Here is a 12,588-nt window from a genome sequence, read left to right as displayed (position 1 = left end):
GAGGCTGAGGCAGGGGAATTGCTTGAACCCAGGAGGCGGAGGTTGCAGTGAGCCAAGATCACACCACTGCACTCCAGCCTGGGTGACAGTGAGGGACTCTGTCTCAAAAAAAAAAAAAAAGAAAAAGAAAAAGAAACAAACAAGCACAAAAATTCTCCATTTTCATCCATTAATGCTCACCATAAAGCAAAAGCATAAAAACAGAATATGATCTGTTTTATGATCATAGGACCAATAATTAAAGTTTAACATGAAGAAAATTATCAATTCTTCCTACCTTATTAAACACTGATTTAAATAAAACTAATGATAATGTGATATTAACTTACAGGTACATCAAAAGCAAGATACGCTTTCATGATATTTTCTTCACATGCTAGCGAACAAATTATGCACCATTTTTTTTCTACAGGAAAACTGAAGACTTTAATAACAAACTCTCCAAGGTCAAAATGAACACAGGTACGCTGTCTGTTAGTTTTCAACTCTTTCAGCCTTGCTCTCTAACAATCATGTTGGCCCTCAATCATTAGCTTAGCACTCCACTGATCCTAGGTGTGATTCTGAGTTTCTGATTAGATACGTAGCGTAGATTCATTACTTTCTCTCTTTGTATTTGTGCTCCACTCTTATGGCCACCAAACATAGAATTTTCTGTTCTGTTACTTGCTCCTACTCCCTTTGTCTCTAATCACATGTTAAAACGAACTCCTCTAAACAATTGGAAGAGGTAGTATGACATTTGTTTGTGTACTTTTGAAATCTCTCACTTAAAAATAGGCTAAATTCAAAGGCACGTTGCTCTAGTAGAAACTACTTAAACGTATCTGTTTTATAAACTCTTTATGTTGAAGAAGTCAGCAGATAGAGTGCCAAAGTTTTATACAAAGTCAGCTTAATTAACCTATAGTCACAATTCACATAGTGTTATAAGCATTATATGTGTAGATATGAGAATAGTATCTCCAACTAGCTTAACAACTGTGCCTATAAACTGTATTGTATACATTTTAACTGTAAAAGTGTTCATGATACATACTTTATACATATGAACTTTTTTCCACAGTAGACATAATTTGGCTTATAATTTTGCCTTCCCCCCTCCTTGAAATATACAATATTAAGTAATTCAAGAAACAACTTTCTCATTGAGATTTTGTAACTTGTGTTGAAATTTCCTATCCACAACTGGAAAGTTGTTGGAGCCGTCACCCCATGGCAGAGTAGAAAGGATGGCCCAAGATATTCTCTCATGTCCAGCTGGTTGCCTTTTTGAGGTCTCTTTTTGCATCAAAGTGCCTACAGGAGGATTACCCAACCACTGGCGAGGATCAATACCTAATCCCCAGGTTGAGTGCAGAGCCTTGTGCCATGTGCCATGTACCATAGTGGCCTCAGAGAAGGCTGTGTGGGCAGGCTCCTGAGGATGCTGTCACCTTGCAGACAAGTGGACAACAGGCAAGATGAGGATACTGGAGACAGTCAAAACACACAAGGAAGGCTCAGCAATCAAGAGAAGTTGTAACCCTGCAAATGCACCACACAAAGGCATCTTGATGATTGGAGATGCCAGAATTAGACATGGGGAATGAAGTAGAAAATATTACTAGGTAAAGGAGACAAAAGAAAGCAAATAGAATGTAGAGCCCACAGCTGGATTAGCATCAGCCACGTTTTGGAGCTACAAAGTCACTCCAGCAGAAGTTTCACATGAGGAAGTGATCTTTCCTGATCCTTCCAAGACATCTCCCTGTAGACTTAAGTGGATCATAACTTCCCAGTATTCCTCATTTTACTGAGTGCCCATTTTCCTATTTATTATAACCCTATTATGACAGAGATATGCATACATGATATACTGAATATACTGTGTTCATGTGCAGTACATTCAATAATTGACCTTCCTATTCATATAATTCAATCCCTCATAGCAAAGTAAGCACATAAAAATTTGCAAATTTGTTTCAGTCACTAAGGTACTTGAGCCAAGTTACTGTTTAGCAGCACAAATGTAACCCTCTAAAGTGTCTTCTCATTTCTAAGGAGTGAGCTTGACTCTGGATGGGATGCAGTTTGCATAGGGTTATTTCACTTATGTGGATGAACTTCCACTTATGTATGATTGGCAAATATGGTATTCAAACCTGCGCATAAAATTGATCAAAAGTGACTGAAAACTTTTGCTCAAAATTCCAAAATAATAATTATAATGTTTTTACAAAAACATACCACTTTTAAATATATATGTATATGTATACACACATATATTGCCTTAGAAATTTGAAAGCATTGTTACTGTGTTTACAAAATGAAGTAGGAAATTGTTCCTAAAGAGCTAGTAAAAAAACTAGCCTGCATTATCTATCTTCAGATCGGCAGATGATTGATAGATAGATAGATAGATAGATAGATAGATAGATAGACAGACAGAGATGAATAAAGTGGCCCCACAAGTTATTTTTCTAGTCCCCAAAATAGCTTCTAGTTCTTCTTCTTTTTTGTCTATCTATCTTTCTATCTATTGATAGAAAATATCGATAGAAAGATAGATAATGCAGATAATATATGGATAGATATATAATAGATTATATAGATAAGATGATACAGGCCAGTCTTATTGATATCAATATTCATTTAAACAAGAATGTATCTCTTTATTGATTCATATATCTATCCAATATATCAATTATTAAAAAGATATATTCCTATTTAAATCTTCATGTGTCAGTCACTACGGTTAAAAAGCATTCTTTTAAGTTAAGTATTTGCTTTTAATCAGTACGTAATAAACTAGCCATGGGGAATGCGGTTAATTTTTCATACTAAAGTGTTTAAACAATGTAGAAAAAAATATACAAAACATGTTATATGTCCACTTTTAGAATTTTTAACCCATTACTTTCTTAGGCATATCTTAGCTATCAAAGAAAGGAGAGAAGGAAAGACATCAAATAATTCTCCATGTATAATTTACCCATATGAGTGGTTTCCAGTAGTAGGAACAGCTTCCAGGAATCTTGCAGCTCAGGGGAAGAGTAGCCCAGCCAGGCTGTAGGTCATTAATGAGGACCAAAGGCAAAACCAGCATTAGGAATCTTTAGGATAAACTGACATATGAAAGGTAGCATCCTCGTTTTAAGATCTTAAAAATATCTTCAAGGAGTATCAGAAAGTATCAATACATAAGGAAGTAGAAACAGAATATAATAGATTATTCTGTTCCAGCGATTTTACAAATGCCTCGAGTTTTAGAATTCAGCTCTTTATTAAACTTTATTAAAGACAGAGTCTCCATTTATTTCATCTAGGACTTAGAGCTTCCTAAAGTACATAAATTGGCAAAGATTCCCAAACTTTCTTGGTTTACAGTGACCTTTAATGTCTCAGTAATTTTTTCATTGTGCTCCTACACCAAAAATACGTAACACTTCTATTTATTAAGTAGTTAGGTGCTAACAACTTAATAACTTAATAATTACTTTAGAAATATTTTGTTCTAACAACTTAGAAGCCATTTGACAAAATCCACATAAATTGAAAGAAAATAGTTTTATTTCCTTCTTTATAACACGAATTACTTACTAATAATATGTGTGTGCCTGTTGCACACTGAAAAATTTCTCAGACCTCAGAATTAGATTGTTCATGGCCACTCTGATTTACTGATCTAAAATGTTTTATAGGCCAGACAGGCACAGTGGCTCACGCCTGTAATTCCAGCATTTTGGGAGGCTGAGCCAGGAGGATTGCTTGACTGCAGATGTTGGAGACAAGCCTGGGCAACATAGTGAGACCCTATATTTTTAAAAATTAGCTGGGTGTCGTGGCATGTGCCTGTAATCCCAGCGATGAGGGAAGCTGAGGTAGGAGGATCAGCTTGAGCCCGGTGAGCTCCGAGGGCATCACTGCCCTCGAGCCTGGGCAACAGAGCAAGACCCTGTCTCTAAACATAAATAAATAAAATGTTCTTCAGAGGGTACTTGTGTTTTATCACAGCAACTATCAAAATCCCAGTTTTTTAAAAATATGATGTCATCAAAAGGAATATAGCACATCTATTATGCTGAAACAGTGCACTGCCCCAAGCGAGCAATTCCTGGAACGTCTAACAGCACTGTGTTTTCCTTCAAACAGGAAATGTCCCCCAACACCCTTGCGGATTCACAGCGCAGCCCAGGGCATCTCAGCCGAGTGTCCAACAGTTAGCACTGTGTTTTCCTCAAAACAGGAAGTGTCCCCAACACCCTTGTGGATTCACGGCACAGCCCAGGGCGTCTCAGCCGAGTGTCCAACAGTTAGCACTGTGTTTTCCTCAAAACAGGAAGTGTCCCCCAACACCCTTGCAGATTCACGGCGCAGCCCAGGGCATCTCAGCCGAGTGTCCAACAGTTAGCACTGTGTTTTCCTCAAAACAGGAAGTGTCCCCAACACCCTTGCGAATTCACAGCACAGCCCAGGGCATCTCAGCCAAGTGTCCAACAGCTAGCACTGTGTTTTCCTCAAAACAGGAAGTGTCCCCCAACACCCTTGCAGATTCACAGCACAGCCCAGGGCATCTCAGCCAAGTGTCCAACAGCTAGCACTGTGTTTTCCTCAAAACAGGAAGTGTCCCCCAACACCCTTGCAGATTCACCGGCGCAGCCCTGGGCATCTCAGCTGAGTGTCCAACAGTTAGCACTGTGTTTTCCTTAAAAACAGGAAGCATCCCCCAACACCCTTGGGAATTCACAGCGCAGCCCAGGGCGTCTCAGCCGAGTGTCCAACAGCTAGCACTGTGTTTTCCTCAAAACAGGAAGTGTCCCCAACACCCTTGCGGATTCACGGCGCAGCCCAGGGCGTCTCAGCCGAGTGTCCAACAGTTAGCACTGTGTTTTCCTTAAAAACAGGAAGTGTCCCCCAACACCCTTGCGGATTCACGGTGCAGCCCAGGGCATCTCAGCCGAGGGTCCAACAGCTAGCACTGTGTTTTCCTCAAAACAGGAAGTGTCCCCAACACCCTTGCGGATTCACGGCGCAGCCCAGGGCGTCTCAGCCGAGTGTCCAACAGCTAGCACTGTGTTTTCCTTAAAAACAGGAAGTGTCCCCCAACACCCTTGCGGATTCACGGCGCAGCCCAGGGCATCTCAGCCGAGGGTCCAACAGCTAGCACTGTGTTTTCCTCAAAACAGGAAGTGTCCCCAACACCCTTGCGGATTCACGGCACAGCCCCAGGCATCTCAGCCCACAGGGTGGACACCAGAGGTTTAACCTGTGACCCTGGATCTTGTCATTCTGGAATTTTCTCTTTTCACCTATGTGCTTGTTCGATGTTCGGAATTAATAGAACTAGGAAATAAAATCACTCTTAGAGTGATGTCCGTTTTCACTTTCAACACCTTTGACTACACAACCATTTTAACCAGTTCACAGCTCCTGGAAGCAATAACATTTCCTCCATCTTATCAGACACCCTTGTCTCTTAAGCACTTTCAGTTTGCTGAGTTTGCTGAAATCCTTTCTGAGCCTCTCCTGAAGGAATCTTCAATTGTTTCTACCATTTGTGTCACTTTCTTTGGGTTCTTAATTATAACCTTTGATTTATTTAGTTCATTTTCTTTTAATATTCTTTCAAGTTGGTTTTCTGGTTTAATGATTTTCTACATTAAGAAATTGTTACTTTAAACAAATACTTTTAAAAAGTGAAGTTTTGATATAAGAATTACTCCACTGATTTTAAGTTCTATTAATCTTACTATTTACAAATTTTATTAAAAAATCATTTGAATTATCCTTCCAAGCATCTTTACTCATCTAAATTCTGTCATGTCCAATAAACAAACTTGATACTTTCCCTATGAAAATAAAGAAAAAGGAAAAATGGACATGTCACAATATATCATGATTATGTTACTATATCGGTGGTTATATTGTCTTTTTTTTTATAACTTTCAAAAAGATTTAATTTAATTTGGTTTTAATAAGCAGAATGAGGAGAATGAGCAAAACTATTTATTGCACATACCATATTACAGAGGAATGTAAGAGTGGAATTTGAATCTGGTCATAAATAGAACATTGGCCTTCCAATTTTAAAAGACTTCTCTTCCAAATTTAGAAGTCTAAACTTCTCATAGCACATTAAAATGACTGATGAACTTACACAGATTTTATTTCACATTATGACTTGCATAAGTTTAAATATATGAATCATAGTACACATATTGTTAAAAGTATAAAAGCAATAAATGAGGCCAGGTGCGGTGGCTCATGCTTGTAATGGGAGGTCGAGGTGAAAAGAGCACTTGAGTCAGGGAGTTTGAGACCAGCCTGGGGCACATGCAAGATCATGTCTCTACAAAAAGTGAAAACGTGAGCCAGTGTGTGCCTGTGGTCCTAGCTACTCAGGAGACTGAGGCAGGAGGATTGCTTGAGCCCAGGAGGTTGAGACGGCAATGAGCTATGACGCACTCCAGCCTGGGGGATGGAGCAAGACCCAGCTCTAAAAATAAAAATTTGAAAAGTAAAAGCAATATACTCCTTTCTTTAAACATGGTCATTTCAATACCATATATAGCAATACTTTTATTTTAATAAGGCTAGTTATTTGCATAACTAACAATAACCACAGGAAGAATGGACTTTCCATAATGCCATGTGTTCCTCTGTGGATCCTAAAAAATATATCATACCTGTGTCACTAATAATTTTTACTGCAAGAATTATTCAAGCTCTCTTTGGGAATTATAACAGCTAGAAGATGGTAAAACTTAAATGATATTAACTTAAAAGTGTGTTGTACCATGGCCCTTAATCCTGACATCAAGCTGATCCTTGACTCTGAAAGCCAGCTCCAATGCTTATAGATTTAGTATAAATTGAATTTAAATGGTATAAACAAGATTGAGTTCTGTGCCTGAGTTTTCACAAAGAAAACCATAAAATGTTAAGTATTAAGTCTTCCATGCTTTCACTAAAACAGTGACACCAATTTCTAAGACAGATCCCTGATCTTCCTTTGTTTTGCTTCATTTTGTTTGTTTTAGTTTGAGGGTGGTGTGAAACTGGCAGGTGCATTCCATGGTTACTAATTCTAACTGTTCATCTTTCTCATGGATGTCCGGCACATTTCACTTACAACGCATGATACTGCACGTGCTTTTCCCGTTGCCTTGGCCTCTGCTATATCATTTTTTTTGCTTCCAGATAGCGGTGGGTGTGCTCGCAAACGTGCCACCATGTCTGTTACGCTAACATCTGTGAAGAGAGTGCAAAGTTCTCCAAACCTATTGGCTGCAGGTATAATATCACTAACTCACAGAATGTCGCACTTGAATGGCTTCTAGCTCTTCTGTTTTTGTTCTAAACATAAAAAGCAAAGGAAAATGAGATCTTGTAGGAAACATTTCAAATGTATAATTAAAAACAACCGTCACTTGCCAAAAATAGTTTGAGTAACCGCAAGTGTTAATAACTATTTAAGTTTTTGTTATCTCATGAACTTAAGTAACATAATATTTCATTAAGATAACTCAGAGGTTTTTTGCGTGTTTTTTTTTTTTAACCTAAACACTGTTGGGATAGGAGTACAAGGGTACAGGTTTGTCAAAGGTTACGAACAGAATGATAGAACATTAGTTTTGAAAGACACCTTTGCTTTCCTTTAATCCAGTCAGCAAAGACCCTTCTAATATATATATATAAACATATCAAAATCTTGACTAATTAAGACTAACATGTGCCCACAGATAGGAAGTCACTGGGGGCACGAGATTTCAGCATCCACTCAGGTGGTCTCTTTATAATAAATCTCTGTTGTGACTACCTAAGGCACAGTACCAAAGTTAGGCACAGTACCTAAGGCACAGTCTGCACTGGGAGGGGGTGCAGCTGTTAGAAGGTCGGAGGGTGGCCAGCAAGCCCAATGCCTCCAGACCCTGAAATAGACTCACACCTGTTGGTGACTGGTTGGTTGGTTGGCTGGTTGGTTAGTTGCAGTTTGGGGATTGCTTGTCTTTTATTTATAAGATTAATGGATCTTACAGCAGAAGTGAGAAAGGGATGGGGAGTCTTTAAATAATTTTAATTCTCACTACGCATATCACAGTCTTCTACACACATACATCTAGCAGTTGATTAAATACTCAGGGTGGTCTTCGCTTTACAGTCACTTAATTCTAAACTACTGAGTTTCTCTTGAGAAAGAAAAACAAAAACGGACTTCCATATGGAGAATCTCACTTCCATCACCACCTCTAATCCACAATGGATTTCAACGTCCAAGTTTAAATGCCCGGCTAGTGAGTTCAGTTATATATTAAGTTAAAAGAAAATGCACAAGGTTTATAGTATGACCTCATTTTGGTTAAAAAACATCTTTCTACAAATCTCTATTTGTATGTATTGGCTCATGCATGTATAAACACACAAAAGTGTTAGAAAAACTACAGATGTGTTTACATTGGATACTATGGGAAACAGGAAGGAAGGCAAGTAAGACAATAAATGTTAAGAGTTCAGGGCCATCGTGTAATTGGAATGCCAATACCCTGAATGTCATCGACATTTCAACCAAATAGGATCTCAGCCCAGCCTACTCAGACGTGAACCTTGCTGCATATGCCAGGGCATGGCACACTGCTTCGACAGTGCCAATGTGGAGAGTTATATGAATACACGCAATTTCATATAACTCGACTTAATAGAAAAGATGTAATGCTTCAGAGTTACAACAGCAAATAATAATAATAATAATAATTCGCACTTCAAGAATATGAAATAATCTTCAGTAATAACAATGCAGCTTTCGGTTATTTTAAGTTTTCTATCACTAGGAGTAAGATTTCTAGAGAATGAAGTCCACTGAATTTTGGACATAATTGTTTAAAAACAGCCTTTTTTGTGTGTCAATTAGACATAAAGTAAGAATTTTTTTTTTTTTTTTTTTGAGATGAGCGGGGTCTTGCTCTGTGTTCCAGGCTGCAGTGCAGTGGCACGATCTCGGCTCACTGTAAGCTCTGCCTCCCAGGTTCAAGCATTCTCCTGCCTTAGGCTCCTGAGTAGCTGGGATTACAGGTGTCTGCCACCATGCCTGGCTAATTTTTGTATTTTTTTAGTAGAGACCTGGTTTCACCATGTTGGCCAGGCTGGTCTCGAACTCCTGACCTCAAGTGATCTGCCCACCTTGGCCTCCCAAAGTGCTGGGATTACAAGCATGAGCCACCACACCTGGCCCCCTTTTTCAAAGAAGTTTCCATTACATTTTTGAATAAAGAAGTCAGCATTAATATGCACAACTACATTCTATGTAGCTTTCATAAGAACTTATATGATACAGTGTCTTTATGTGAATCAAAAGGGAATTGATAAATATTTATTGCCTTTGATATTGTTAAAATACAACAATTTCGTAATTTGTTACAAAAGGCCGGGGACCTTTATGTAAAACCTCCACAAAAGGTCCCTGGCCATTTTCACTCCCTTCTCAGATCAGAGAGTCAATCTGAGTCACCACCTCTTTGTCCCCTGAGTGATTCTGTCTTTCTCTTTTCCTTTTATAAGAAGTAAATTCCCACTGGACAGTCCATCAGAGCACACATGGATATTTTAAACCTATGCTAGAACCAAGACAATGACTATTGAGAAACAATGAAAAACATTTTATTTCACCAAAACCACTTGGCAGCCTAAAGGAACTCTGGCAAGAGTGGCCTGTTGCAGTATGGGGACCACTCCGCCAAGAGGCAGGGTCTTGTCAATACCACCTGCATGTTTTATGCCCTTAAGAAAATTAGTCTGTCTAGATCTCATTTCCTTTTTTTCAAAAGAAAAAATGTTTGTCATTTTCTTACCTCTCTGAAAGCTTAATTGTTTCCCAGGCTCACAAGGATTTGTCAGAATAAAAGAGAGTAAATGAAGAAAATAAATGAAAAGGGTTATAATTGTACATAGAAACACAGTAGGCACTCAATTAGTTGACTTGAATTTAATCAACATTTCAAAATAATTCTTGAAAAGCACTTGAGTCTTCTAAAGAAATGAATTATGGGCATCAAAATAATTTTCAAGAAAATTATAAGTGATAGTGTCAATATAGCATATCAGTTAAAAGGGATTTAAATAAAACCTGAGAGGAGAGATTATGCTGCGACCCGTATCACAAACACAGCTACATGAAAGCTGTCATGTTAGAATCATAATAGTGGAAAGGGCCATTGAGGGCATCCAGTTCCACCCCTGACATGGAACCAGGAATGTCTTGCACACAATTCCAGACAGATACTCACTAGTTTGTGCCTCGACACAAGGAAGAGTGCTGGTAAGAGCATGTGGAGGTCTTCATTCTTCAAGACCCTATTTGTTAAAATATTCACATGCAAAACAGCCAGGAAAGGGAAAAACGTACACCATCTAGTCATTCGTGGATTTTTAGTGAAGCAGTGACTATCTACTATAAAAAACACTAAACATGAAGGACTCAGGCCCCTAGTCCTAGCTTTGTGTGTTTTTTACAAGTGAATGTGCATCAAGAATGTTGCAGATTTGGGGGGAAACCATTTTCCCCACACATCTGCCAAGCCATTTACCTGACCGACTTTTTTTTTTTTTTCTAACCTATGCTCTCTTTACTTGACATGGATCCATGATACTTTCTATTACCTGCTCCAAAAAACAGGTGTCCTCCCTCTCCTAGGCTTTCCTGCAGGGATAAAATAAAAGCAGAGCGATGCTAAACAGTGTCCATATAGGAGGCTATAATAAAGAGCAAATCAGGACTGGGTGTTCCAAGTATCTGTAATTGGATTTATTTTAAAGAAAGACAAATGATAGGTACTTTAGTCTCCTTGAAAGACCACCCACTTCAAGGCAGGCTTTAATCATCAACATAAGCTTTATTAAAATATTGGTTCATCCTGAAGTTCGAATTCATGGCCATTTTCTCCTTTCTCTTAATTCTGCACACACGTGTCCACTGTGTGATGCAAGGCCCTTCAGCACAGCCCACCACTCTTACTGTAATGTTTCCAGTGGCACAGGGACAGATTCATTTGGAAATCCCGGGGCCCAGTGTCCCAGGAAGAGACCCACAGTAGAGGCTGGAGTGACTGGCCTCTGATTCTCACACTTACCGTTTCCTGGGGCCCTGTCATCTTCAACACGGTGACCAGCGTGAAGAAACAGAGCCTGCCCCCTACAGACTATTAGAGGGAGTTTATTTCCAGTGTCCTTCAGACCTGCCCAGTACACCCTCTTCTTTCTCACCACACCCACACCCCTTGCACCTCCAAGCCTCTGGCTCCCATTACCTCGTGCCCAGCACATACCACACGCCTTCTTTTCAGCTCAGTTTTACCGAACCAAGCGTAAAAGAAACTCCCTATGCTCAACAAAATAATCAGAATATAATCATTGTTATTAATGCTGCTTCTCTTCTCATAAAGGAGCTTTGGGCGATTTTATTGCCTCTTCCCCAATCCCAAAATTTATTTTTCATTGTCCTTTCCCAAATTCCAAAATTTGTTCGTTGTCCACAGTGGATGGCAGCCTTGTGGTTGTTAAATCTCTCTCCTGAGTGCCCCAAAACAGAATTCTGATGATTGCTCTATATTGCCGAACTGTGTTTTTCTTTATCTTCATCATATAACTGATAAAGAATTTCAATCATTTCTGCTTCCATCAAATCCTAGAAGGAGGGCCAGGCCCCGTGGCACACACTTGTAGCCCCAGCTAACCAAAAGACTGAGTCTATAGGATCTCTTGAGCCCACTATTTCAAGGACAGCCTGGACAAAATAGCAAGACCCCATCTTTAAAAAAAAAATACAATTTAAAAAATTGTGCAAATTCTAGAAGTAGGATCCAATAAGCATTTCATGCATAATTCTTCAAAGTAATTTTTCTCTATGGTACCCATTTTATTACTCTAATTTTAAATTCATTGGAAATAAAATCCATACAAAGTTATCAATGATCATAAAGAATGGGAATTCATTAGTCTTCTCTGGCTCACCTGAGCTGGGATCATTCTAATGTACTCTGTGCTGACTCACATTTGTATTTCTTTCTTTGATTGGGAAAGAATCCATATCAGATATTTTATCTAAAAATCAGATGCTTGCATTTCTCAACCCATTTTTATCATTCTAAATTCTTGTGTTTAAACTTGAAAATAACTATTCTGAAGCATTAAAAGAAAAACAAAGACTTTTTCAGCATGTAAAGTTCCTGTTTTATGAATTAAAATGAGAATCTAATAATGGTCCTGGGGACACACAGAAGGAATCCAGGACTGGACAGCAGGTTGGGCTAAAAGCTTAATGAATCTAAGTAAAGTTGACCATGTGCTTTAATAAACCAGGCAACACAAGCTGATGACTTCAAATATACATGAGTTAAACGTGCAAACTGATTACCTCAAATGTGCATATAGAAGATTCTGGAATATATAACTTCAATAAAATTGATAACAAATATATCACTGATAACTTGCCAACTGCCTTACCAAAAGCAATTTATTAGTACTGAAATTTATTTTCCACAGCTTACTAGCTGAAAGACAGTGGAACATATTGTAATAGCTCTTTCATATTTGAGTGTAAAATGACTTTTATAT

At 38.6% G+C, this 12,588-nt stretch overlaps 1 protein-coding gene across 8 annotated transcripts in view; it reads left to right on the top strand.

The window, feature by feature from the left end:
* Positions 1-12,588, top strand: part of SORBS2 (sorbin and SH3 domain containing 2) — a 237,125-nt gene that overhangs the window by 130,014 nt on the left and 94,523 nt on the right. For 5 of the 8 annotated variants that reach the window (XM_073017778.1, XM_037994454.2, XM_037994473.2 and 2 more), the window contains 2 exons: positions 413-462; positions 7,183-7,275. In XM_073017778.1, coding sequence (XP_072873879.1) covers positions 453-462; positions 7,183-7,275 — 103 coding nt within the window. In that variant the 5' untranslated portion in view covers positions 413-452. The remainder of the gene's footprint in view (positions 1-412; positions 463-7,182; positions 7,276-12,588) is intronic. The other 3 variants (XM_073017779.1, XM_037994486.2, XM_008000474.3) reach the window with 2 other exon arrangements.

This window comes from Chlorocebus sabaeus, chromosome 7 (genome assembly GCF_047675955.1).
Source record: "Chlorocebus sabaeus isolate Y175 chromosome 7, mChlSab1.0.hap1, whole genome shotgun sequence".
In the NCBI taxonomy this organism is placed as follows: domain Eukaryota; kingdom Metazoa; phylum Chordata; class Mammalia; order Primates; family Cercopithecidae; genus Chlorocebus; species Chlorocebus sabaeus.
This window is presented reverse-complemented; position numbering and strand designations above follow the sequence as displayed.